The sequence below is a fragment of the Vulpes vulpes genome, chromosome 15 (assembly GCF_048418805.1).
Source record: "Vulpes vulpes isolate BD-2025 chromosome 15, VulVul3, whole genome shotgun sequence".
Taxonomy (NCBI): Eukaryota; Metazoa; Chordata; class Mammalia; order Carnivora; family Canidae; genus Vulpes; species Vulpes vulpes.
The window spans coordinates 102,816,922-102,844,859 of NC_132794.1; the positions used below are offsets into that span (position 1 = coordinate 102,816,922).

The window sequence follows — 27,938 nt, forward strand, 5'->3', positions numbered from 1 at the left end:
AACACTTGACTTTACAGGAACACATTTGTAACATGAAAGAAAGTCTGAGGGACAACGTTCCAACATAAATAACTTACATTCAGTCCTTAGATTTAAACTAGAAGAGAAAAATAGCAAGGAAGCTTCTACCCATGGGGGATAAACATAGACATCTTCTAATTTCTTAGTGTGTTAAACATTGTGACTACCCAGACCCGAGACTAACACTTTGTACTTTCAATTAGAAATACAGAACACATGCAAGGCACCCATTGTCTGTGGTCCGTATCTATTGCAGACCAAATCTACCCCTTGATCCATGTCCCAGGAAATTTAGGAGCAAAATATAAAACAGAATGTAATGCCTGACTCTAAGTTGACCAATCGGATATAATCAGAAAGCATTTTTTCTCCTACATTCTAAGAGACTCTAATTTGGTAACTCTGGGTTCTCTGTTTTACATTGTTCTGTGTATATAGAATCGGCAAACTTCAGATGTGGAATGACATGGTCTAATCTTTTTTTTTTTTTTTAAGATTTTATTTATATGAGAGACAGAGAGAGAAAACGTGCAGGGGGAGGGGCAAGGGCAGAGCAGACACCTAGCTAACCAGGGACCCAATTGCCAATGCTGGCTGGATCCCAGGACCCTGAGATCATGATCTGAGCCAAAGGCAGACACTTCACCGACTGAGCCACCCAGGCACCCAGAGGTCTAACCTCTTTATTGTACAGATAAGGACATGGGGCCAGAGAGAGACAGGTAAGGTGCCTGAGATCACAGATCTACTTAGTGGCAAGGGCAAGCTGCACAGAGTGACAGCACAGTCAGTATGCTGGGTGTGACCCTCATGTTTCTTGAGGGCCAACTGGAGTTAGGGATTTCTGGTACTGCCTTCGCAGGGTTTGTGGAAGGGCTACAGAATCCCTCTATAAAATGCGCATTACGGCCTTTTGTCACACTTCACAGGAGGTAAACTGATGTCATCCGCTCCTCTTCCATCTTCCATATGTTAATGCTCTTTCTCAGAAAAGTTTGCCCTCAGTGAAACAAACAGCTGTGGACTCCAGATAAGCCCCTGCCCCCCCACCCCGTTTTTATGTATTTGACGGTCACTAGGTAGCCTGGCGTCTACTTGAGAGCCTCCCTGGCCATGGATGGATGGCTTAAGATGGCAATGCTGAGTTCAGAAATTAAGGCACTGAGAAGGAATGCAGTTTCCAGGGATGGGAGTGACCAGCACATGCGGGGGCCAGAGAGAGCTATAGAACAGGCTCATCATCTTGTCTCTCCCCGAACCCTCCTCCTGTATCCCTCAGCCCAGCCCGAGCTCCCCACACGTCCAAAGCTCAAGGAACCTGTTCCTCAAACACAGAAACCACTCTCTTCCTCCTCTCTTTCCCTACTCAGCCCCACCCTGGTTCCAGAATAACAGGTCAGCATACTTCATACTGAGATGCCAACAGTGACAAACCCCAAAAGGGAGGCTTGTTAATGGAAATCAACCTCTACTTGTTAGCTTCTTGGAGAGCTTCCAAGAGTTGTTGACGAATTCTCACTTCTGAATGCACACACACACACATACGTTCCCCACTTACCCACAGGATCCGGTGATGTGAAACCCTAATCTTACAAGCTTGCCAGCCCTCCTATAAATAATGGCTGTTGGGACAAGGTGACTTTGGGGTAAGAGTCCCTCCTTTCAGGGTAACATAAATATACAGTAAAAAACACAAAACTGCAGTTTTTACTGCTTTCACTCATCCCAGGATCAGGACCCTCCCTCAATAAACACCAAATGGCCTGTGTACCACTGGTCTTCAGGGGATTCAGCCATCCCCTTCAACCTAATCCCACCCAAACCAGAGAGGAGCAGTGATGCTAGGGCTTCGGAGCACCTTCACTTCTTGTCAGGTGGTCTGGCATGGGGTTAAAGGGATGGACCCTGAGGTGAGCATGGGTTGTGACATGCCACTAAACCAGGATGCTGGAAGCACCGTACCTTTGCAGGTGAAACATTTGATGTGGAAATGTCTGGTCTGGACCCGAAGGACTTCGCCCTTGCATGGCTCCCCACATTTATGGCAGTGAATGACCGGCTTCTCTGATGGGTGGTGAGGGTCCTGGGGGTGCGCCACTGGAAAAAAAATAACAAGAGACCCATGTGAGTAGAGAGCATTCCTACAGAAGGGGTCATTCTGGGTGCACAGAAACAGATCCATAATACGTTATCCATGGAGCCACATGTTGATCCAGGAAGGATGAATCAAGCCCCTTCCCCATGTTATGATGGTGAAGATACACAGAAAAAAATAAGAGAATTGTGGCTTTAACAGTCCAGTGAAGAAAACATTGGGCTTGTTCATCTGGGAGCCAGCAACCCTCTTTCTGCATCCCAACCTTTTCTAGGACTATATAACTGGGCCATTAAATCTATGATATTGTTTGGTTTAATATTTTGTAATATGTATCTGTAATACGTCTTTATCTTGGTTTAGAAACACCTTTCAGTGGAGTTCACTGCAGACTCTAAACTCCTCAAAGAGGGGGACAATTTCTTAAAGTTCATCTTTTTTCTCCCCATTTGTACACCTCTTTCCATCTCCCAGCTCCTCAGAACACAGCAGAATGCGCACACCCCAAAGGAGCTCAACAAATGTTTATTTACTCATTAGGTAGCACATACCAGCTAGTTGCTGGTCTAGTCTACCAGAGAGTCGTCCCTGACCTTCATTTGGCAACTCATTTAACCTGTTGGAGGCCTATGATGAGCCTCGTGTTGTGTGCACATTTCCTGATACACACCATGTGGGCAATGATTGAAAACAGAAAGCTCCTAATAACTATGTGGATCTCTCTACACTTCAGCTTCTTTTCCTGTAAAACAAAAGGAATTGCATCAGAGGATTTCAAAGGTCTTTTCAGGCTCTAAAATCATAGGATGGGGCTTCCCAGCCTTATTCTCTCAGTTTCCAGAGGTTGGCCTTCAGAAAACGGAAGTTTTTATGACCACCCTGCCCCAGGGATAGGACTTACAGCCTCTCCTTTATAAAAGACAGAGAAGGCCAGGAGAGGACACTGTGGCTTTAAGCTGACCAAAGGTCTTCATTTAACTTACAATTCCTCCAGCCAGCCAGAAAATGCAGATAGGCACTTTTTGCTTTTTTTTTTTTTTTTTTCTTGATTTGGGTCCTCAGGAGGAGGAACCATGTGATATACAGAAGTGTATTACATAAGTATCCACATGAGCGTGAGATGGGATAAGAACAGTAAACCTAAAATTAATCAACACAAAGAACAAAGACGATTTTTTTTTTCCAGCAACAGTAAAACCAGGTTGGGGGTGGGGGGGAAGATATGGAGCGATATGCTGAGACTCAATTTAGAAAGCCTGTTCCAGCAAGGAGCTCGCTGGACACTACAGGTATAATGGTGCATTGTTTCTCTCAGACCCCTGTAATGTTTCATTTCGCCTGGAAAGAGTTTGAAACAACCCGGTCCAAATCATCCATTACTGGCTAAATTCTGAGAGACAAGGTGGTCCTTGTGAGATTTTGACTAGGAGCAGGTGTGGTTTCGGGTTAAACATCTGATCCAAATTCTCTGCACTGGGCCCGGGGAGTGTCTGCCAAAGGTCCCAACACTGTGACACACCTGCATTTCCTTACCTGTCCCCTGGGATCTCTGTTCTAAAGGAACAGAGGGGCATCCTTTCAAGATGGCTAAAAACCCACTGACTTTTAAAGTGATGTGTAATGAGGCTCCAAATCTATTTCCCTGGGTGTTAGAAAAAAAAAGTTTCTCTTAGGGCGCCTGGGTGGCTCGGTCAGTTAAGCATCTGACTCTTGGTTTTTGGCTCAGGTCATGATCTCAGGATCATGAGATTGAGCCCTATGTCGGGCTTCGCATTCAGCAAGGACTCTGCCTAAGGTCCTCTCGCTCTCTCCCTCTGCCCCAAATGCTCACATGCTCTCTCTAAAATAAATAAATAAATCCTTAAAAAGAAAGTTTCTCTTTACAGTATCTACTTTAAGTGCTAGAGGAAAATATGAGTTTTTATTTTTTTAAGTTAATTCTTGCTTCCTATGAGAATGGAGGAAAGTGATATTTATTGAGCATCTGTCTACTAAATGCCAGGCATGGTGCTAGGTGCTTACCCATAAGTCATCCTATTCCATCCTTACCACTACCTCCCCCTCTCGGTGAGGTAGGTAATAGTGTTCCCTTCTGACAGATAAGTAAATAGAAAAAGTTCTATTCAACCTACCTAAGGAGCTATAAGTAGAAGCTTGAAGATCTACACGCGGGTCTTTCTGACTCCGAAACTTAGGCTTCTCCCATGCTATTTGTCTGAATCACAAACTGTTTTAAGTCAGGCAATGATTTATTGAGCTGAGCTCCAGTGTAGCTCTAAAAGCAGCAGCTAGGACACGACTGAGGCAGGAAACACACAGTGTGTGTGACTAAGTACTGCTAGTGGGCCTAGCACCCAGTGGTAATCCTCAGGGTAGCTCTGCTGTTCCTCTCAGTCAGAACCCCCTGTGCCAGAGATTAAAAATGCTGATTCCTCAGCCCCACTGAACTCAGGGTGGGAATTAGGGTTCTGTTATTTTAGTAAGCTCCTCAGAGGATTCCTATGCATATTATCGTTTAAGAACTATTTTCCTTAAAGTTCCGACAATATGGATAAGCAAGTTACGGGAACGTTAGCGTGAAGAAAGCAATCCACAAGACCATCCTCTTCGGAAACAATATTGGAGCTCAGCGGATCTCTTGGCCATAAGGGAGAATGCTTTTTTGGATAAGAAAACAGCACTGCAGTTTCTCTTGACACTTGAATTCTTTATAGCTAAGCAAGTAAGCCATGCTGAGTAATGATGAGAGAAGGAAAATATCATTTCACTTCTTGGCTTTTCCCTCTGTCTCAACAAAGGTGCCAGTGTAACTGCTGGCACCAGTCACAAAGGTCAGAATTGGGATCAGCATTTGCATTTTGCAAGCATTTCCCTTTGGAAATATATATTACACTATGAAGTTCTCCGTGCCCAGAGGTGACCTCTGTTCTCACCCAGAGACGAACAGAGCCCATATCATGTGTACTTGCCTTTCCGTCACATATCAGCCTAGGCAGACACGTATCAAGACCACCCCCTTGTGAAAGGATGGGGTTTTCTTATTAGAGAATTGATGGAATCCAAAGACCAAAAGAGAGTGTTCATTTCAACCCAAGAAGAGTGTCAACAAAAGAATCTCTCTCCTTTTTAAAGATTAATAAAGAGGTTCGTTTTACATAAGTGCCTTTGGCAGTTTGGTTAATACCAAATGTATGTTCATTGGCTCAATTTTACATTTTTGAAATATGCTGAGTCAGTTGCAATATGGCAACGTCAGTAATTCCACACTCCTCTCATTGCCAGCTGGCTCTGCTTCTAGCTTTTACATGACTGCTCCATCTTTCAGAGCTTGGGTGGTCCCTACTTAATCTACTGCTAGGGAGGATGAGGGGCGAAGAACTTACATTTCTTGCCCAAAGTTACTAGCGAGTTATCAGCAGACGAATATGTAATAGGCTTCCTGACTCATTCTACTGTACCAAATGGTCAATGATTTACCCTGGAACTTGCATAGGCAAGCTTCAAGTCTCATGGCTCATCAATTCATTGCTAAAATAAGAGTATAACGAAAGACCAACAGCGTGGTTGCATACACTCTGAATAATGAGAATACACTCTGAATATATGAAGAGCTAAGAGTCCATTTGCCCAAAAAGGTAAAGGGACTCCTCCACTGTGTAATATCCTATTTGGAGCGGCTCTGACTACTCAGATAAACAGCCACTGCAAGCTGAAAAGTTTCACATTGTCTGTCCCAGGCAAGCAAGGAAAGACAGTCACATCTCTGAAACTCCGGTTAAGGACAAAAGCCCAAAGTGCCATTTTGGATGCGTAACTTTTGCAATACCTATGAGGTATGATAGGTGAGAAAACTGGAGGACTGAATTCAGTAAGGAAGTCCCAGTAACCTTCAGCAGCCCCAGCAGAGGCCAATACAGGCAGTAAAAATGCCACAAAGAGGGGCACCTGGGTGGCTCAGCGGTTGAGCATCTGCCTTAGCTCAGGTCGTGATCCCCGGGTCCTGGGATGGAGTCCCACATCAGGCTCCCCACAGGGAGCACGCTTCTCCCTCTGCCTGTGTCTCTGCCTCTCTCTCCATGTCTCTTGTGAATAAAAATCTTAAAAAAAAAAAAAAAAAAAAAAAAAAGAATGCCACAAAGGTTAGACAAAGCCTGCCCTTCTAATCCAAAACTAGCCTCATCTTGCCCAACAGACTGTGGATCTAGACCCCCTAGAACTGGAATATCTGAGAGAGCGAAAATCTCCTTAGCAGGTGACGATCACAAACCCATGACAGAACATGCGGTGTGACTTAGATCTTGCCCAGGATTATCTGAGAGTGTCACGACCCCCTCCTGGGTGCCCTCCTCTCCCAAAGACCCTGGGACTCCCTTAGCCAACCTTTGAAACTGCAGCACTTTGTGCCCAATGGCTTTCCTAGAGCTCACAACTACTTTTTCTCATTTCACTCTCTAAGAGTCCCAGGAGGCAGGAAGAGCAGGGACTGTCAGCCCCAGGTAACAATGGACAGAGACTCAGAGGAACAAAGTGACTCAGCCAAGGTCACACAGCCAAGAAAAGGCATTGGCAGGCCAACATATGCAGTGCTCTCTATACTCAATCCCCTAATCACTGCCACTCGGAGCCTTGCGGTCATCCTTGATTCCACCTTTTCCTCTTGCACTAAATTCTGTCCACTGTCACATATCCCTGAGCTCCCCCTTCTCTTGCCATGTGAATCTAGCCTTCTACCCCTTTTTCTTAGAGTGTGGAAAGTTTACTACTCGTTGGCTCCTTCTTCTCCAAGGTGACCTGCAAAGAGTAGTCCACACAAAGGACATGGCATATAAGTCCTCACTCCCTAAGAGTGGGCTGTGCTTGGTCACTTCTTTCAAAGAGGGCAGTATGGGTGAGGGGGGGTGGGGGGAGAGAGTGACTTTATGGTGGGCAAACCTGATGAGCACTACTTCACCCAGGTGCTCAAGGTCTTTATCAATAGTGACAGGCATTGTTGATAGTTTGTACCTTTGGGATGATGTGGGAAAAACTGGCCCCTTGCCTCTATGATCTTCCCTCCCAAGCATAATCCCATAATCCTAGTCTAATAATAAGAGAATTCCCAGATTGAGGGACATTCTACGAAAACCTGCCCAGTACTCTTCAAAGTTGTCAAGGTCACCAAAACCAAGGATGATAGTCCTCTTGTTATAGCCATAAGAGCCTGAGGTGACATGGTAACTAAATGTAATGTGGCATCCTACAGAGATCCCAGAATGGAGAAAGAACATCAGAGAAAAACTAAGGAAAACTAAAAGAATTGACTTTAGTTAATACCGCATTGATAGTGGTTCATTAATTACAACAGAAGGATTATATTAATGTAAGATGTAACTAACGTGGGATATTATCAAGTCTATGGAAATTCCTTGTACTAACTTCTGAAGTTTTCTATAAATCTAAAGCTATTCTAAAAAAATAAAGTTTATTAAAGTAAAAACAAAAGAACTTCCAATAGCTCTCAGTCCCAATCCATCAAGTCTAAAGTCTAGCTTCAGGGATCTTCAATTAACACAGTCCACACTAGCTATTTAAATATCTAAGAAGGAGCTCCATTTGCTGAGCACTTAGCTTCCATGTGCTAAGTGGTTTTGAACTCAGGCAGTCCAACCCCAAAGAATGCACACTAAAACACTCTATTATTTGTTCATGTAAATATACAAATACCCCTTTGATTAGGCCTTCTACTCCCTGATCTATGATCTTCAGCGTCCCCAGAGCCTCCACACATGGCTCTGTGCCTCACCTGCTTTTCCCACCTGCTCAAATCCACCCTGACTCATGGGGCCCAGCCTAGCTCCTGGCTCTTTTCTGAAGCTTTCACTCTGGGCTTTATTGATCAAATATTTCATTCTCCCCATGTTCTTCCACACTAAATACCGGCACTGTCACCCAGCATTTGATTTTTCTCTTGTTTTGTGCTTATTTTCCTTTTGTTTCACAATATATCAACCCTAGCCTTATACAAGGGCAAACTCAACGATCAATTCCTCCAAATTCTGGGATACGTCTGTTCCACACATAAAATAATCCAAGCTATCATCTCTGTACTTCACAGCTCAATTTTTGGATCAGGGAAAATATGGTAACTGGCCAATACCATTCTTGGAGCATCTCCCACATGAAGCCACAGAATTCTGAACTTGTGGCATCTCAGTAAATAACTCCCTAACACCACTCTAATACAATAGCAGGTCCAATTCATTGAACACTTACTATGTTCCAGGCATTAATATAACTAATTGATACCCATGATCACAGATAATTCTCACCAATGCCTTATGAGGGTGCTGTCCTGTTACTCCTGTCCTGCTAAGGAGGGTGCTGTGGCTGAACTGGATACCTTATCCCCGATCACACAGCTAAAAAGTAGGTGGACTCCAAAGCCCACACTCTGAAGCACCGTGTAGGGGATTTCCACAGGAAAGTCTTATCCAGCACAGAAGGAAATCAAGCTAGTGCAGTGTACTGGCTCAGTTCTGATTACACAGCTCAGAAGGAGTGAACACCCAGCTGCATCATAATCCCAAAGGTAACACCTGCTAGTAAATAAGCAGATGGGAAATAGCACTTCAAATACAAAAGGAAATTATTCCAGGGTGCAGCAATTTCTGGGAAAAAGAACATGCACAGGGTGAGGGTGAGACAGGGAGGAAACGCAGCCGGCCATCAGGAGGGCCCTCCCTGTGGCCTCCACCCCGAGTGCAGGCCTGGATTGGAAAACTGTCTCCGGTTAGGATCCCTCTGGATTTGCGATCACGAAATGATATTCTGTTGGTAAGGTTAGTTTCTGCTTAAAGGTGGGAATCCTATGCTCCTGGGAGCCTACATTTCCGAGCCTGTTGGATTACCTAGAATCTTTTCTCTGCTTCTACTCCATCAGGTCCCGTTTGATCGTAAACACACATCACAAAGAGGTTGTTCTCCCTGCTTCGGCTGCTCTCCACCTCCTACTCCCCTTCTTTGTGCTAGAACGGCACTGGTGTTGAGCCCAGGAAACAAGAAACTCAAGACTTTAAATCTGTGCATGGGGTGTGCTTAATTTGTAGTTTACCTAAAAGTCCATTCCCTGCTGCGGCAAGTGGTAGTTACTTGAAGCTACACGCAGTAGCCCCATCATTAGTTGTCCAAAATGATCTTTCTCTTTAATTGGCTTCCACGACCTAATTTTTTTTTATACCGTGTTAGTTTGTTAATCAGGATTATTACGTGGCACAAAGCGCGGGGCTGCCTTGGCACAGACACTCCCAGCAGGTGGCAGGCAGCAGGACGGCTGCATTCTAGTTTCTTTGCCACTTGTGGTGCCCCCATACTTGATTTGCCTCTCTGAGGCAATGCAACAGGTCTTTGCTATTCCTCTAAACATAAAGGGCACGGTCAGTGATCGGTCAGCTGATTATAGAAACAGTCCAGGCGCAAATCCAGTTAATCTGATTCTCGAAAGGCAGAGAGGTCCTAGGATTATAGTAATTCAGCCAGGAAATTTCCCCCTTGTAAATTACATGACACTTCTGCCCCGATGTGCTACACCTGCCTTCCATGTAGGAAGGCAGATCTTAGAAAGGGATGTAAGACCAACTTGGTGGCTTCTCCAAGGCTCTCCTTCTGCAAGAGTGACTCCCGAGACACACCTCTGAGCTGAGATGACTCACTGAGGCAACACCCTTCTGTGACCTCCCCTAGCCTTTTCTCTGACACAGTCAGTAATTTTACTTTGGAGTATAGTCTCTGCTTAGAGTCCCACCTCCTCTCCCTCACAGTAATTAGAAAGGACTTGGGATTAGGAGGCAGGTTCCTTGACTCCTAGGCCAGCCTTCCTGCCATGTGCTTCTCTTCCCCAAGACGGTATAGAGAGACTAAGAATCCAGGTCCCCCCTCCCAGGTGACCACATGAGATCATCCCCTCATAGGAGCCCCTCCAGCACCAGACTGTCAGGCAAAGGCCCATGGTAACAGAGTGTCAGCAGAGACAGGCACTAACCTGTATGAGCAGGCATGCTTTGTAACAGAAATCCCTTCTGAGCTTTGATAGAGCCTTTTAGGGGATCCCTGGGTGGCTCAGTGGTTTAGCGCCTGCCTTAGGCCCAGGGCTTGATCCTGGAGACTCGGGATCGAGTCCCACATTAGGCTCCCTGCATGGAGCCTGCTTCTCTCTCTGCCTGTGTCTCTCTCATGAATAAGTAAACAAAATCTTACTTAAACAAAAAAAAAAATGATAGAGCCTTTTACAGTCATCCAGGGATCTCACATTGTCCTTGCACTAGAAATTCCATTTAGAGATGGATCAAGTCAAACAACTGGGCAGGTGGTTTCAGTCTGAACCCTGCTGGCAAAACACATCTTCTAGGGGCTCCTAGAGAGTCATGTCCATGCTGACCTCAAGACTGGGAGGGACCATGGTCTCACTGGAGCCATTTTGAGAATGTAAGTTTAGAGACAGGATCACTGTCTATTAGCATCTGGGCCTAGGGTCCGGGACAGGTTTAGCTTAGGCATGGTGCCAATATTGCCTTCTATGCCCCAATTCCAAATCCAGACACCTTAGAGGGGTTAAGTAAAGAAAGACCAAGATGTAGGTCAAAGTGTCCCTGTGAGGTACAAACCGCAGCCTAACAGCACAGGAAGCTCCCAGCTGTCTTTGCCTTTTCTTTTTGGCTGTTTCTACTCAATGCTCAGGATGCTCTGGGAATTACCAACTAGTTAAAAATAGCATTTTAGACAAACCAAGGAAAATGATGAATATGTGCATGGTACTTTGCAATTTATAGAAGGTGTTTACATAGAATATCTCTCTTGATCCCATCAATTTCAAATTATCCTCATCCTACAACTATGAAAAATGAGCTTCAGAGATGCTAAAGGACTTGCCCCACGAGTGGGGAGCTGGAGCGGGCTCTTGCTGTGGAGAGCCAACTGTGCAGCCAGTGACTTCACCTTAGTAGCTTGAAATAGGCCATGGGGGGTGGGGGTGGCATTGATATCATGGAAACTGGCAGACTTTACACATCAGGGCCTTCCCCCATTCCCCTCCCAGAGCTGGTTGTTAAGCATTCACCAGCACACCAATGGATTGAGGTTACAATGCTGGTAAACAGCAAAATAAGCCTTTTAGTTCAAGTAAATTCTAAACTTCAGAAATAAGAATTTGAACCCTTTCTGAAAAGTCACTTCCTCACTCCTGATCTGTGAATAAACACACCAACTCACCTCCCCTGGATCTCTCTGGTGTCTGCATACCCAGCAGGGAGACAAAGCAATGGTTTGAGTTTGCAGTATCCAACATGCAGCATCAGGCATGATTTTACAAATGCTCGAACTACTCTCTAGGCATCTGAGCTCCTCCCAGATCTGAGGTTCTGGTCCATTCAAGCTTTCTGTAGGGCAAGACTTTGCCTGGTGCTACCATTGCAAGAAGAGGCAAACATGCATAACCTGTACTTGTCTGTCACCTTGCCAGGTGTTCTCCTAGTCACGCAGATGCCAGCATAACGCTGGGTGAGTTGATCATTCTTTTATTTAACTTCAAGGATTCATCTGCCTGAGTGGAAGAGAAGAGATTATCTCTTGAAATTTAAGAAAGCTTAGGCTTATTGAAGTCCAATATGGAATGGGGGAGAGGGCCAGAGAGTTATTAAAATACGCCTCCATGAAAATTAAATGCAACCTTCCAATCCTTGGGACATAATTTCTCAACAGAGTCAACACATATTGACCAAGTGAGTGCCGCTGTGCTTTCTGTGTTGCTCAAGCTCTGTGGGGACTCCAGACACAGACTAGCTATGCCATCCCTGCTGCTGGAGGTGAGCATCCTAGGTATTTGTACAGCCCACAGGAAACCCTACCTGGGGAGTTGATCAACACGGAGAGACAACCCACTCAGGACCCTTTCCTGGGAGGTGAAGAATATAGGACCGACACTATGTGAGGACTTCTGAAGAGAGAAGCAAGCAGTAGGCTGAGACAAAGTGGTAGAGAAAATTCCTCTAGGGAGAAGAGTGGGATTTGACATTGGGTGGCAGGCTGCAGGTGAAAGGAGGATAGTTCAGAGAGCAGGGTCACTCTAAGCCCTTAAGGGCCTGAAGAGGGGAGGACCTGGGACACGTCTAGGGGGATGGTAAGTCGGCCATCATTTTCTGAAACAGAGGCTTCGTGGACAGAGCACTGGAAGGGGAATGGGGTAGGGTTTCTCCCTTGACATTCCCGTACACCCCATGTCCTGCCCTCACAGACCTTACAGTTCAGTAGAGCAGATGGAGGGAGGTAGAGGGAAAGTGGAGAGATACAGAGAGAGAGAGAGAGAGACAGAGAGAAAGTGAATGAGAATGAAGATGAATACAAGGTAGAGAATAGGTCATGTGCCAGAAGAACACTGTGAAAGGGGAGAAGAGAAACCAGAAAAAAGGGTAAGATCAAAATGAGCTGGAAGGAAGGGGAAGACATCTTAGACAATGAAGGGTGAGATGGGGTGTGTCTGGGGATCATGAGGAAATCTGGTTTAGCTGAAGCACAGAGTAAGTGAAAGGAACCTTGGAAGATACGACAACAAAAGAGGTTTGCCCCTGTGCCTCCTCAAAGGACAATCTGAGGAACAAATTTTGGGGTACCTTATCCCCACGCCCCACCGCCCAGTAGAGGTCTTGAAAGGACTGACAGATTCAGAGTATAGTCTAGCTTATCTCTTAGGAGCTGAGATAGGACTATTTTTCAGCTCACAATGCAGGCAAGCTGGGCGCCCTCTGCTCTCACATGCTGGTGTGCGAGGAGGGGTCACCCCCCAGGGGTGAGCCAGGCACTGTACGGTCCAGTCAGACAGACTTGGTGCGAATGCTGGCTGCACCCCTCTTAGCTCTGTGATCTTGAAGCAAGTTACTGTTCTTCCCTAAGCCTCGATTTCTTCTTCTGTAAAATGGGGATAAATCCTACTTTGACACTTTGGAGCATACATGAGTTAATGCATGTAAAGTGCTCGGCCCTTTTCCCAACCGCTAAGTGAGTGTTTGAGAAATGGAAGCCATTAGTTTCCAAGGGGTTTCAATGCAGGAGTATGGTGGGTCACCGTTTAAGGTCCTTGATCCTAAATACCCATGTGCTCTACCTCAAACTCCAATTTCCAGTCTTGTCTTCCGTGACTACTGGAAATGGTTTCTTGCTTTGTGACACCCAGTGAACGGTCAACTCAATCGATGAACCTTGCAGCTGTCAGTGTACCATTCCATGTGATAAGCTTATCACACTGGGCTGTAAACAGTAGGTTTTATTTTAATAGCCTTTTAAAATTCATGTATCATACAACTCATCTATTTAAAGTATACGATTCAGTGACTTTGGGTATATTCACAGAGTTGTGTGATCATCATCACAATCTAATTTTGGAACATTTTCATCAGCCCCAAAAGAAACCTCATACCCATTAGCAGTCACTCCCCGATCCTTCCTCTGTTCAATCCTTGGCAACCACCAGTCTGTTTTCTGTCTCTATAGATTTTAACCAGCAAGTTTGACTCGTGTCTGTTAGTCTCAGCTTTTCAATGTTTGCTCAGTAATCAAAGGGAACAACTGTATATACACAAGTAGATAGGAACCACCCAAACCCTCCGCATGTCTCCCATCTTATTAGTGCATAGTCTTCCCCACTAAGATTTATGTTTGTTTTTCACCAGGACATCCCCACCATAAAAAAAAAAAAAAAAGTCCTCATTATCATTTCATGTCTGCCCCTCTCCTGGGAAAGGGCCCATAAGAAAAAAAAAAATTTGATCCAGACACCATCAGACTCCCTTCACAGCTCATGTGGGAGCTTTCTTGATCACCACTAGAGGTATGTCAACTCCAATGTCAGAGCCAGAGATTTGTCAGACAATTAGAAACAAGGGGGCATGCCTATAAGTGATTTAGCTCCTGCCCAAGCTGGGTGTTGGGGGGCATTTATTGAATAGTCAGGAGGAATGCAGGGAGTCTGCATCTTCAAACAGCGTGGGCTTGGGACTCATCTGTTCAATTGTTTTACCCCACAGCAACCAGAATGATCGTGTAGGACAAAATTCAAGCACATCATTCCACTAATCAAGCCCTCCAAGCACTTTCATCGCACAAGCCGGGTTGCCCCAGAGCCCTGCCCACCTCTCCCGCCTTCCCAGGAGCCCTCCCTCCAGCTCCCAGGCACCTGTTCCCAGGGCTTCGGGTTTTCCACGTGCCCTCTTCCCTTCCATATAAGGCTCATCCCTGGCCATTTGCTACACTGGCTGCTTCTCCTTCTGGTCTCACCTGAAAGCAGCCTATATGCCATCTCTCAGAGGGCAAACCGTCTAAGGAAAGGCAGCCTCCCTGCTTCCCCACCACCCTATCTTCATTTACCTTTTTTATACTTACAATCTAAACATTCTGTTCCTTTATTTCTGGGTTCTCACCACAAGGGTATTGCCACTGTGTCCCCGGGTCTCACATAGTCCTGGCACCAAGTCTGTGCTCAATAATTGTGTGTTCAATACGTGCATTCATTTAACAGAGTTTGGGTTTCTTTCTTAGCAACAGCCTCCAGGGAAACTGCTAGCCGGTTGAATATCTTGGGTTCACCACAGTGTCTCTCCACTAGGTCATTCTGATGATGTCAATAAACTCAACTAATGACAAAAGATACAACGCTTGCTTAAGACTCTCGGGGGAAGCTAAGCTTACTGACTGGACCAGTGTCAAATCAAGTCTGGCTAAGGTTCTGACTGAGAACCACACAACAAAGCACAATTTCCAGTTGAACCGACCAGTGAGGAGGAGCCAAGGTAGCCCTAGGGCCTTGGAAATGCTAACGACAGTGTCCCCAGGGCACAGCATGATGACCTGGAAGAGCTAGCAGTGGGCAGGGACCACTGCAGGGTGGGTGGCTCGCTTCCTTTAGTGAGAATCCTGAACCCATGGGGCCCAAAGCACTTTAAAACCTCCCCTTTTGGGATCCCTGGGTGGCGCAGTGGTTTGGCGCCTGCCTTTGGCCCAGGGCGCGATCCTGGAGACCCGGGATCGAATCCCACGTCGGGCTCCTGGTGCATGGAGCCTGCTTCTCCCTCTGCCTGTGTCTCTGCTTCTCTCTCTCTCTCTCTCTGTGACTATCATAAATAAATAAAGAAAAAAATATTTAAAAAAAAGATTTAAAAAAAAAAAAAAAAAAAAAAAAAAAAACCTCCCCTTTTAGCAGGTGCCCATGCTGTGGCCCCAGGTCATTATTAGACATCTCATTGCATTCCACAACAGATAGATGAAGTAGAGTCGTCAGCCTGCTTGCCCAGGGGATGTGGGCATCACGAACCAAGCAGGAAGAACTCCTTGGAGGAGTTCTATCAGCAGACAGGGGGACCTCCTGGCCACAGGAAGCCACTCATGTGGTCCTGGAGTAGCCTGGCACGACAACGGTTTGCAGTCTGGCTCTGCTTTAGGCAAACTCCAAAGAGATTGCCCAGCAGACACGGGTGGGCCTTCCCTTGTTCCTTGACTCATCTAGCTCAGCTTTACTTACTTGCCTGGGTCCGGAAACTAATCTGATTACTTAACTCCACAACCATGAACCTGTTGTCCTTGATTTTACTCACCTAAGAGGAAGAGTAGTAGTAATAGCAACAAGGGCAAATAATCACTGGGCTCTTGCTGTGTGCCAGGCATTGTTTGTAATGCTTTACATATACTAATGATCCCATTCTCACAACCGTCCTATGAAGTTGGATTTATTTATTATTTATTTATTTATTTATGATAGAGACACAGGCAGAAGCAGGCTCCATGCCGGAGCCCGACGCGGTACCCAATCCCGGGATTCCAGGATCCCGTCCTGGGCCAAAGACAGGTGCTAAACCGCTGAGCCACCCAGGGATCCCAAATACCCTTATTTTCTATGAGGAAATTGAGGCATAGAGAAGTTAAGTGACTTGATCAAGGATAAACAGTAGAGTTCCCCCACAGAAACACAACTTGCTTTCCAGATAAACCTATAAAATCCTGACGACTTAGGGGACAGCTTTATGAAGCCACCAAGGCAAATGAAATGATAATTATACCACAAAGGACGAATGAGAAAAAAAAAATATGGATGCATCCAGGGAAGGGCTTCATAAGCTCAGGCTCTGAACCTGGCTCTACCGGAAATCCCAGCTGAGGCAGTTTGACACTGCCCTCCATCCATTACAGATTTAATTTTCTTACCACCTACATTTCAGTCTTGTTTTCTCTGAGCAGGAACTTGAGCCATTCCCTTTGGCTTTGAGCTGTGCACTTACCCTACTTAAATAAAACCCAACTCCAAAGATCAGTTGACCTTCAATTAACTTTATGGAGCACCTACTGCATGGCAAGAGGCACGTTTGAATCTTTTACAAATATTATCTTCTTTACATTAATCCCCTGACAATAAAATATGGAGACAGTGAGATAGTTTTTCTCCTATGTTTTTATCTTTTTAAAAAAATATTTTATTTATTTATTCATGAGAGACACAGAGAGAGGCAGAGACACAGGCAGAGGGAGAAGCAGGCTCCATACAGGGAGCCCGACGTGGGACTCGATCCCAGGACCCCAGGGTCAGGCCCTGGGCTGAAGGTGGTGCTAAACCCGCTGAGCCATCGGGGCTGCCCCCTATGTTTTTATCTTTATCGAAGTTTAAGAAACTAAATAGGCCTATATGCATAAAAAACAAATCCACTTACAACGCTTGCTGGCAATTGCCTGCTATACTCCGTCTGCCACCCCATAGGCAGACGTGTTCCACGTCTAGTGTTTCTCTGGCCTTCAGCGCTACGTTTCTTAACGCTGTGCTTACACCAGCTCAGCCATTACTTTTTAACATCCTACTCTTACCAATGTGGCTAGAGTTAAATCTAGAGCAACGTTGGTCCACGTTTACAAATGCAATTATTGTTCTCTTAAGCTCTGGGTTGCATCCTGTGAATAGATTCCCTTTCTTGGGCAGTATTTTTTGTCTCCTAGACTTAATCATTTCCTTTTCTCCCGCTTGCCTACTTTCTGATAAACTGTCATGGTTATTATTTCTTTTTATCAGTTTTTGTTGTAGATCTAGCAATAATTTTTGCCCAATGCTCAAACTCATCAGATAATTTACCAATCCCCCCCCGCACCATGCTCCCCAACCTGGAGAAAAAAGTAGGCGTCCTAAGTATCATTTTCACTAAAAAAGAAAAAAAGGAATCTTATGCAGGGTGTGCACTTGGCTCTGTATCCTCTGGGAAGTGGCAGAGACGTGGTTCCTCTGATACCAATCCCAGCATTCACTCCATGGCAGCACACGGCCTCTGGGTAAAGAAGACGTGCAGGCTTTGGGCCGCACAACTCCAGAAGGTGCTGCTCTGCTACAGGAGGATGAGCACAGTGCCCTGGAGGGAGCAACACATGGGCTCTGGAAAGAAGGGGCTTTGCATCTGGTATCCAGACACTGCCCCATCATCTTGCATGGGACTGGCCCCTACCCCTCATAGTCTGCATCTGCTACTCTCTGTCCTAGTGAGCTGTGGCTCTCTGGCTGGCCTTGTTGGCTTGATGCATGTTTAGTATCCATCTTCTCTGCTTACTTATGCAAAACCACAATATTAGTGCTGCTGTCCTGTGGTTGTGTGACTCTCATGGTAGGCATGGCCTTTCCCTGAGGGTGTCTCCCTCGTACCAGCTCCGTCCAATGGCAAGATGCCACTTTTGGCCTCTTGTTTCAAGAGTCCTATAGCACATTGCTGGGGTGCCTCTCACTCAAGATAGGAGTGATGGCAGACATGCCCTGAACCCAAAGGATGGTCATGCCTTTCCTGCTGCCCTGGAGGCTTGCTATGACAACACAGCGCTCAGACATTCCCGAGTGAGGGGTGACCTCTCTCCAAAGCCCCTACATTGCAATATTTCAGGAAATGCTCTGACATGTCAAAAATGAATGCTATATATAGCACAAGGTCCCCAACAGATGGAGGGGAGGAGCTTCTGCAGTGATGGTGGGGGACATGATGCATGACAGGCTGCCCAAGCCCTGAACTTGTCCTTCTCTCCTTGGCTGAGATGCAAAAGCCAGGAAACCCAGTGAGCACGGTGACAGGAAGTGGTGACGCAGAAACACAGGAAAAATTCTTCTAAATGAAAAAGTAGTTCCAGAAATACCAGGCTTAGAAGCTGATGAGGCCTGAATGGGCCAGGGGTGGCGGGTGGGGGCGGTTCCTTTGGCTTTTCTGCTGAACTTCACCCAAGTAGCATTTTACTCAATTTAGCTGTCAGTTCTTAATCGTATCAAGCACTCAAAAAGATGACGCCAAATTCTGGCCAACTTCTGTTTAGGATAAAATGAGCGCTAAAAGATTCTACAGGGATTTTGTCAAAACTTCTCCAGTTGCAAGGGAAGAAGCCCAACTTCACCAAAACACAGCCATTAAGTACTACCGTAACAATATCCAGGATAGAAATGTGGTTGCCCAGGAAAGTACCTCTTCTGTTTCCATCCAATAAAACTTCAGTGTAGATGTTCTAAACCAATGGTTTTCAAACTTCAGTTTGACCCACTGAAACATGAAATCGGTTCAATGAATCATGACCAGCATATTTAAAAAATAGAAAATAGAGTAAAAATGCTTCATGTGACTTTTATTTTAGTCATTTATATGCATATGTGCATGAGTCCTAGGTCTTGATGTGTGAAAATATATTCCTTGCTGTGGGTAGGCTTTGGTGAGAGCTGCATTAAGCCCCAGACCACAGTCTGGAGGCCCCAAGGCTCAGTCCTGCCCACAGACATGTTTTGTTTGGCCTTCACAAAGATTTTTTTGAAGAGAAAGTTGAATCATTTGCCAACATTTAAACATCTGGAGATTTTACATAAAAATTCCTATTTCTAGTCACTCTTGAAAATTGGAAGCTCTGGCTACTTGGCGCATGTCCCTTCATGAGAACTAGGTTGGAGCCACAGAGTAGCTTCTCTCTTTCGAGGCCCACGCCATCCAGTTTGCTCTAATCTCCACACATTTAGGTCACCTGCCTGGTTCTTGGAGACATCTTATGTACAACCTCCAGTTCTAACCAATCTCTACTCATTCTGACCCATAAAGCCCTCTGTTTACCCTTCCTTGTATCCATTGCTGTATTAAGTGACCAACTAGAAGCTCCTGGCAAACTCAGCTGGCTGTGTTTCCTCAAATACAAGTTGTACACTTTGGTGCTTCTGCTTTGCTAATCTGGCCACTTCTCTTATTTCCTCTTTATCCACTTGTGGCACTCCTATTCATCCTGCAATGCCTAGCTTCCCATGACCCCCCAGCAGAATTAATCACTGCCTGCACTGTGGTCCCATATTACTTTAATAGCTATCTGTCAAATACATTTCAGTTGTATCATAATTACTTCTTTACGTGTCTCTGTTCCTTGCTAGAATATGAGTGCATTCAGGTCAAGAATTGTATTTTGTTTGTTTCTATACCTAGATTGCTACCTTTTATTGGGTTCAGAATACATATTTTGGTTAAGTACAACCATAGCCTCCACCTATACATATCATTCATTCACGTATTAGTTCATTCAGCATCACTGAGCACTTATTATGGAGAAGACATTGTCTTACGGATACAAATTGAATCAAATGCCATCCCTCGCCATAAGAAACTTATGGAACCCCTCCAGGCCAATCTTAAATACTCCCTCTTCTAGAGAGCCTTTTTAAAAATTCCTTTGAAGGACGCCTGGGTGGCTCAGCAGTTGCCTTTGGCTCAGGGTGTGATCCCGGGGTTCCATGATCAAGTCCCACATCGGGCTCCCTGCATGGAGCCTGCTTCTCCCTCTGCCTGTGTCTCTGCCTCTCGGTCTCTCATGAATACATAAAATCTTAAATAGATAGAATTCCTTTGAGACATAACTCTTCCATTGACGCCCCCCCCCGCCCCACCGCCACACACACACACACACACACACACACACACAAATACCGTTTATACCCTTTCTAATGCCTTTTGTCCCCTTGATTTGCATTCTCAGCCAGCACCCCTTCCAACACTGGATAATTAAATAACCTACTGAAGGCAGGAACTCTTCAGCATCTGAGGCTACCGTCTAAAATGCCTTGCAGAGAGTACACCTCCCAAAATCTGCGATGTGATCATTAAGCCCATTGCTATGGTTCATCATTTCAGGCTGGGACCGTTACCTATGGCAGAACTACTTGGGTTTTCCAGATGAGCAGGTGCAGCTTACGTGGACTACAGGCTGGCAGGTACCGTTCCCACCACTGGCCCCCAAACTCTATTCCTCAATGGCTATCTAGACATGGTTTCCATGAGTGGCACAGAGAGGGCAGCCCAGTAGAGACGCACCCAGCCCATATCTTACTTATGGGACCCTCCATGGGCCTGGGAACCCACAGCCTCTACCATCTTTTTGAGGGGTACTCAGCCAGCATTTCCCATCAGTCCATTGTGGAACGGCCTTGCTGTCTTTTTCTACCATTCTGTTTTAATTTTTCTTAAACTTCCTCCTTCACAGTGTTTCAAATAATGAACAGAAAGAATACAGCTAGAATATAGACCGAATATAGCGGTAGTGAGTAAAACACTCCAAGTATTAATAATGTGTTTTAGTTCCTTAAAGACTAAAGAGGGAGCTGTAGCCTTTGTGAGCCAAGATACCCACTGGAACCATCCTTCACCAAAGATTCTAGAGAGTTCTGTGAACCCCAGGAAAAAAGCTCACCCAACCCTTCAAGAATTAGGAATGATGCCTAGAGAGTGGCACACCTGTGCCTTGACTCCAAATTAGTGTTGTCCTCCCCAAGCCAAATGGAGCATCACTCCTGGGAAGAAGTGCTTTGTAACTTCATCCCACACTCCTCTGCACACCCAGTGTCCTATGCGACAACAGTATCTGGCTGCTGGAATCTCACAGCAGCTCTGCTTTATTACAAACTATAGCCTCATTATACCCTGTGGGAGAGCCCGTGAAAATAATGCTCTTTGCTTTCTCTTTGACTTCTGTGTACCGTAAACAAGATAAAGTTAGTAAAATGGAATGGAGAGACTACTTACATAAAAGTTCTCACTTATCTGCTTACAGGGCTGATCATTTTACCCACAGAAACCATGGGTTACCTAGATCATGTCAAAGTGTGGTCCCCGGACCAAGAGCTTCAATACCACCTGGAAATTGCTAGAAATGCAAAACTTCAGGCCTTTCCCCAGACCTACTGAATTGGAAACGCTAGGAGCAGAGCCCAGAAATGTGTTTTAAGAAGCTTTCCAGGGTGTTCTGACGCTTGCTTACATTTGAGGACCACTGCCCCAGACAATAATTTCCCTGGGAGTATTCAGAAAGCCAGCATCTTCTTGGTTAAGTCTAAGTATTCAAACAAGTCAGCCTGTTTGATTGCAGTGGGGTATGGAAACTAGCCCCTGTGGCCCCCAGGGCACACTGGACCATAATAGCTTTAATCATGTCAGTGTGAACACAAATACAATGTTGCAGAGAAGAGAGGTCATGCATACAAATATTTGCCCTCCCCAGTGTTAACAAAATTTGCCCTTGAATACACAACTCCTGCCAATTTGGGATAAACATACCTCTCGGTATGAGTCACCATCAGACCAATACACAATGAAATAGGAAGCTGGCTGGTTTCTACTGTGGTTTGCCCAGATCAGGCTCAACCACAATGGGAGAAATCTGCACCACTCACCGATCACTGAACCTTCTAAAAAGTTCTCTGGCTCTCGAATGCTGGCTCAGGAAAACACTTGGCATTCTGACTTCAGCATACTAGAGGTAAACAATATCAGGACTCTCTTGCCCTCCAAGGGCTGTGAATATGATGTCACAGGTGTCCCCTCCTCAAGGTGAATCAGACGCCGAGATTTGCCTTGCAGCGAGTCTACCTTAGGATGTCCTTTCAGTGGGAACTTGGAAAGGTCAATTTGTTCTGCAGATGAGGGTTTCTGTAATGCAGTACAGGTGGTTTCATCCTTTCTGGTCATCTGACCAGGTAATCAGAGGGGCAAGAGGCAGGGCCACCTCTCAAAGTCTGGCCATAGCTGATTCAACCTCTAGCTTAGATGCTCGTTGTCTTCATGTTTTGTTCTCTCCCTCACCAAAAATTGCTCTCAAGAGCTCCAGGTAAATTTAAGTCAGTGTTCCTTCTCTCAGATTTTCTTATATATTAAGCCTCAACTCTAGTTGCAGAAATGAACACTTCTTTAATTTCTGGATAAACGTTTTATAGACATCAGTGAGTAGACGGCACAGGGAAAGGAATTTAATATTTTTTAATGTGAATTTTTTTTTAAAGATTTGATTTCTTTATTTGAGAGAGAGAGTGCAGGAGCGGAGCAGAGGGGCAGAGGCAGAGGGGGAAGCAGACTCCCTGATGCGCAAGAAGTCCCACATGGGGCTCGATCCCAGGACCCTGGGACCACGACCGGAGATGAAGGCAGATGCTTAACTGAGCCTCCCAAGCACCCCTGAAATTCTTTCTCTTAGCTTTGGAATTCCCATTATCTGGACAGCCCTACTATAGAGAAGGTGAGCTGGTGAGAGCCATACTTCTGGCGAGAGTAGCAGTTTCATTTACAGCATAGTAAGAGCTAGTCACACTTGGATTTTTTTCCCTCTCAAGTAGAATATGATAAAAACTGGAGCTCCCCTCCCTCCAAAGATGCAAAGTTCAGAATGGAGTTGTGTGCATAAGTCACTGAACAAGACAATTTATTCTGAAACCTGTAGCATTATGGTGTCTCCTTTAACAGACAGAGCTTCTCTTTAGACCTTCTTTAGGAAATGTCCCATCATTTGTGTCCCCTTGAAAAGCCTGGGATTTTCGAGTTAAGGAAAAGATGAAGAACTGAGACAAGCCCAGGAGTGGGCAGGGGCATGGCATTAAGCATTAATCTGGGAAGCAGGGTTAGAAAACCAAATCTAGGAGAGACTCTCAGACATTAAAAAAGGGCCTGAGGGGCTACTCAGACATGAGGAATCAGTACACCACAGAGAAAGATCTACAGTTCCCAGATCTCCCCAAAGAGGGAACAGAAATGGGTTTCAACTACATTAGGCAGCGTGCATGCACCTGAGTGGGTAGTGTCTGTGGCTGCGTGTGTGTTGGGAGGAGTGGAATTGCAGGAGGCAAAGACCAACACTTCACACCTGTAAAGGTTGTTCTACAAGACTGCATATGAAGTCAACAAATACTTCAGAGAGCACTTTCTTAAGTTGCACCAGTGACTCAACTGTTGTTTAATTTCCCTGGCGTTTACTTAGGTGGACAGAGTAATTCTAGAAGAATTTACAGAAGGGATGGGCCTTTGAGAGGCATTAGAAGGAAGGTGAACTTGAGGTAGGTCTTTGACAAATACAGAAAAGAATATAGGTATTTCCCATGAGGGCAGGAGGGACAGTCGGACAGAGGCTGGAGGAAATCTCCTTCACAAGGATTCCAACAGGTAAAACGTGGCCGTGGCCGGGGCCGGGGGGGCGGGGGGGGGGGGCAGAAGTATAATCAGCCCAGGTTTGGGATGCAGGTGGGCCTTGGTAGAAAATCAGCAACCCTACTTTCCAGCTTAGTGATCTCTGGTGGGTTTCTAAACTCCTACCAGCCTCCTCTTCCTCATCTATTAGAGGGGAAGGAATAGCACAGACCCTGATGATTCAAAGGTTACAGACGACGTATGTAAAGCTGTCAACACAAAGCCTGTCATTTGATATGTGTTCAATAACTGGCAGATTTAATAACAATATTAAAAATAATAAAACAAGATGGGCTCAGATAGGGGTGGGAAGGAGGTAAGCTCAGGACTTAAGGACTCTCAGTGGTTAGTAGGAAGTTGTGAACTTTACCTTGTCACTCGTTTAGGTTTTTGAGCTGGAAATATGATGACAGCAGTGTCCTAAGAGGATTACTTTGGTGCCAGTCTGTAGAACACATTTGAGACACAATACACCACTGTTCTCAGAAGCTACCAAGAAGCAAGATTGTGTGTGTGTGTGTGTGTGTGTGTGTGTGTGTGTGTGTGATTCACCTGAATGTCAGGTGGAGAGTGAACATCTCTCCCTCAAGGGCAGACTGGAATAAGTTTCATTGGATCCCACTCTACCTTAAAAGCAAGTTGGGCCATCCGACGGTCTCAAAAGGCTTCCAAGACACAAAAGAAAGAAAACAAAAAACGATGTGCCCAGATGTAAAATCTTCCTTACCTTCATGTGTCTCCCTCACAGCCAAATTCTTATTCTTTCACATGGTTTCCAAACCATAAGCATCCCTTATTATTTCAATTAGATGAGTGCTCAACTAACTTAATTTCTAGTATTTGTTAGAAAAAAAACAAGAACAAAAATAATAAACCCCTCTTGTACTTTTAAAACTTGTACTAGAACACACACATAAGCTAGACAATTATAGCTTTTAAATGAGTGTAGGGGCCTCTGGAGTTTAGGTTGATGAGAGTGCATTAGGGAAGACATATTGACTGATAAACCCACAAAAGTCTCTCCTATTTATGGTACAGGATACAGAAAGGGTAAGATGTCCTTGAACACCTAGAGAAATAACTGTTTCCTCAAGATTCCTGAATCACTAAGTGTCTGCAACTGGAAGTGGATGGGCCACCAGTTAGGAGAAGAGAGTGAGGCTCAAAATATGTCAGCAAATGCCATTCTACCCTAGCAGAGGTGTGATCTGCCAGCAAGCTTGCTCTCCAGTCAGGGTCAACCCCAAACCAGGCAGATATATGCAAACTTTCCCCAGCAGAGAAAAGGATGCATCAAATCAATGTGAGCTAAGCCCTAAGTGGTGAGCACAACAGGGAATCTACATCCCTCCTTCATAAGGCCCCCCATGTTCCTCAGGATGGATGCTCCCACCATGCGAGCCTGCTCAAGGGTGATTTGTGTCAGCTACAGGAGGAAGAATCGAGGTGTCTCTGGGAGCAAGAAGAAATGGAGAGGACCAGGAGAGTTTTGGAACTGAGAAGACACAGGGTCAGGCCCCAGCTCTGAGCACAAGCCAACCTGTTTCAACTGTTGAGAATCTATGATGGGCCTAAGTAAGAGCCCAAGTAAGCTGTGCACTAGTGATTTACAGATGGGGACACAGCGCTGCTTGTGAGAGGCTCCCCGTTTAGTGAGAGCCCGCAGAGCCCGTGGATGTCAACACACTGTGCCAAGTGCAGTCAGTATCCCTACACACCATCTGATGGAACACAGAGGTTGAACCCTTGGTCCAATCAGCCTCTGTGTGACCTTGAACAATTTATTTACCCTTTCTGAATGCCATTTTTCTCATCTCTAGGATGAATGCCTGGCCTACGTGCTCCCTTGTGCCCCTCTCACTTTAAAAGCCATGATGGAATTCCTTTCTTTCCACAGAAGCTCTTGTGTACCTGCCCCAAATCCTGCCTACCTCTGTCGCTGGCTAAGATTGGTGCCATCAGAGAGCTGGGACGTAGAAGTGTGGATTGGCCCAGACCTCAAAATAAAAAAGAACAGCCTTTAATCAGTGGCTAAGGGCTAAGATAATACCAGTATGTGACCTCTCCGTGGCCTGCCAATGTTCCAGTTAGACAACGGCTACCGAGTTAGGAAGCAAATGTGAACCCAGGCAATTGGTCTGACTTCTAAGGCATCTGCAAGGACTTAGAAAGAGCTGCTCTTTGGGGACCACTGATCTGTGATATATCCACCACAAAGAACAAGTCTGGGGCTTTCATGGGCCCCACAGGAACGGAATCAAGAAGTGGCTTTTATAATCTCCTTTCCCATCGAGTATAAATTACTTATATTGGGGAAACAAATCCATTAGCAACAGGGCTGGGTTGTTCCAGTTGAGCAGAAGGTACAAATGAAGATACCTGGCCTTTATTAAAGGTCAGCATCTGTTTTTGTTACTCTGGGGGTTCCTGAAAACATCCCCAAAAGAGAGGGCATGTCATCAGAAGCATCTTTATTCGCACCCAAACATTTCACTCAATTACCACTTACTCAGTGAAAGGCCAAAGCTAACACACGTGATTACGAAAGATACACAGGAGCAGAATGGATAGAGCAGAACCATATTTCTCTTTGTCCTAAGGTGCAGTCTTAGCGCTGCGAGCTGTCGTGATCCGATTTCTCCAGCCCATCCGTTAGTATAATAAAACCAAACTGAGTTTCCAGCAACAAGGATCAATTTGAGTTCAGCATGTTCACCTCAAAGTTATTCCCTGGAGGGGCTTCAAGTGAAAATAGATACAGATAAATCATTGAAATGGTTCAAGACAGCCCCGAAAGAACAGACATCCGTATTTAGGGAGGAAGTTAGGTCCGATAGCAAGAACGTGTGGCATAATAAATCCAAGCTTCCCAAAGAGCAAAATCAAAAGGGTGGTTACTCACATTATAATATCATGTGGTGAAAGTCCCTAAAACATTATTAAGAGAAAAAAAAAAATCAAGTCACAGTAAGCTGATAGAACGATCCCATTTTTATACTCCTCCTTATTCCTGTTAAGATACACAGTTAACAATTTTACCTCCAGAGAAAAGGCGGAATGAGGCAGACAGGGTAGGGACAAGAGGCTTTCACTTTTGGTTCTCTGTTCTGTAGGATTTCACTTTCTTAAGATCTGTTTTATATATTACTTGGATAATTAAAAAAAAAATCAAAGATCGCTAGGTTCTTTTTGCATGTTCCAGACAAGCTAGTAATTTAAGCTATAATTCGATTCTGAAAGATTTAACTTGCATTTCAGGGCCACGCCCAGTTGGTAAATAATGTACACCTGCGCAGAGTGCCCCCACCCTCTCCCTTTTGACACTCTCCTTGCCACTTGATTTGCCGGCTTTGACACATGCACTGCATCCTTTCTAAGAGATGCTTGGAGGGGTGATTAGGGATGCCAGGTGATCAAAGCAGCACACCTGAAACCTTCAGAACAGCTCGCTTCTCTTTCCAGCCCATCCCAGCTGGGCTCCAGCCCGTCCCAGCACAGCATACACAGGGGAGAAGGACCCTTTCCTCATGCATCTTCATGAACTTACTGATTCGCTTGGGGGCAAGGAAGAGAATGAAGGCCAGGATGGGGGCAGGGAGGCAACTGTCAAACACAACAAAAATTTCAAGATGCAATGACAATCAAAAGGGACACACAATCCAGGGGCTCAGCTGTGCAAACACCCCAGATATAGGATGTGCTTTCGACCGCCGGGGCTAAATGAAAGGTTCTTGAGGACTTCACAATACAGAGGTTCTCGCCCCAAGAATATGTCTGCCTGGCTTTCGATTGATCATCCCCCCCACCCCCACCCCACCCCATCCCACCCCACCCCCGTTAGGTGGCCGAGCCCTGCAGCACCGCACAGCATTGCAACTTCTGCAAGCGTGCACGGGGATCGATATTTATAATTACCTTTCTCCTTCACCATGGCAACCGGGTCCTCTGGCGAGCAGCGCCCAAGGAAACAGGAATGCAGTGTGGGGTGGGAGCGCTCCTGGGCGGACAGGTCGGCGGCTGCAGACGGCTGCGAGCAAGAGCCCGCGGCATCCGCTCGCAGGGCCGGGGCCGCTTTCTAAAATCCCGCCCCCAGCCCGGGGGGCCGAGCTCCCGCGCCCGCGCCCGCGCCCGCCCCGCGATCGCCGCCGAGCGGCCGCGCCCAGCTCGGGGACTCTGCCCTGGGGTGAAACCGCTCGCCCGCAGCTGCCGCCGCTGCAACAAATGCAAAATTCCACCGTCCTAATCTCTGGTCACCGACACCACTTTGCATTCCTCGCGCCGAGGCCTGGGGGGAAAACCGGGCAACAAAATGCTGCCTCCCGCAG

The 27,938-nt window shown here is 45.8% G+C and overlaps 1 protein-coding gene across 50 annotated transcripts in view; it reads right to left on the reverse strand.

Annotated features, from left to right (window-relative positions):
* ABLIM1 (actin binding LIM protein 1) overlaps positions 1–27,938 on the reverse strand; it is a 342,319-nt gene that overhangs the window by 136,967 nt on the left and 177,414 nt on the right. For 36 of the 50 annotated variants that reach the window (XR_011997590.1, XR_011997589.1, XM_072740162.1 and 33 more), the window contains one exon: positions 1,984–2,118. Coding sequence is in view for 39 of the 50 variants with exons in the window: in XM_072740162.1 (XP_072596263.1) it covers positions 1,984–2,118 (135 nt within the window). In the remaining 11 variants the exon portion in view is untranslated. Of the gene's footprint in view, positions 1–1,983; positions 2,119–27,528; positions 27,894–27,938 lie in introns of those variants that run through there. The other 14 variants (XM_072740176.1, XM_072740165.1, XM_072740169.1 and 11 more) reach the window with 2 other exon arrangements.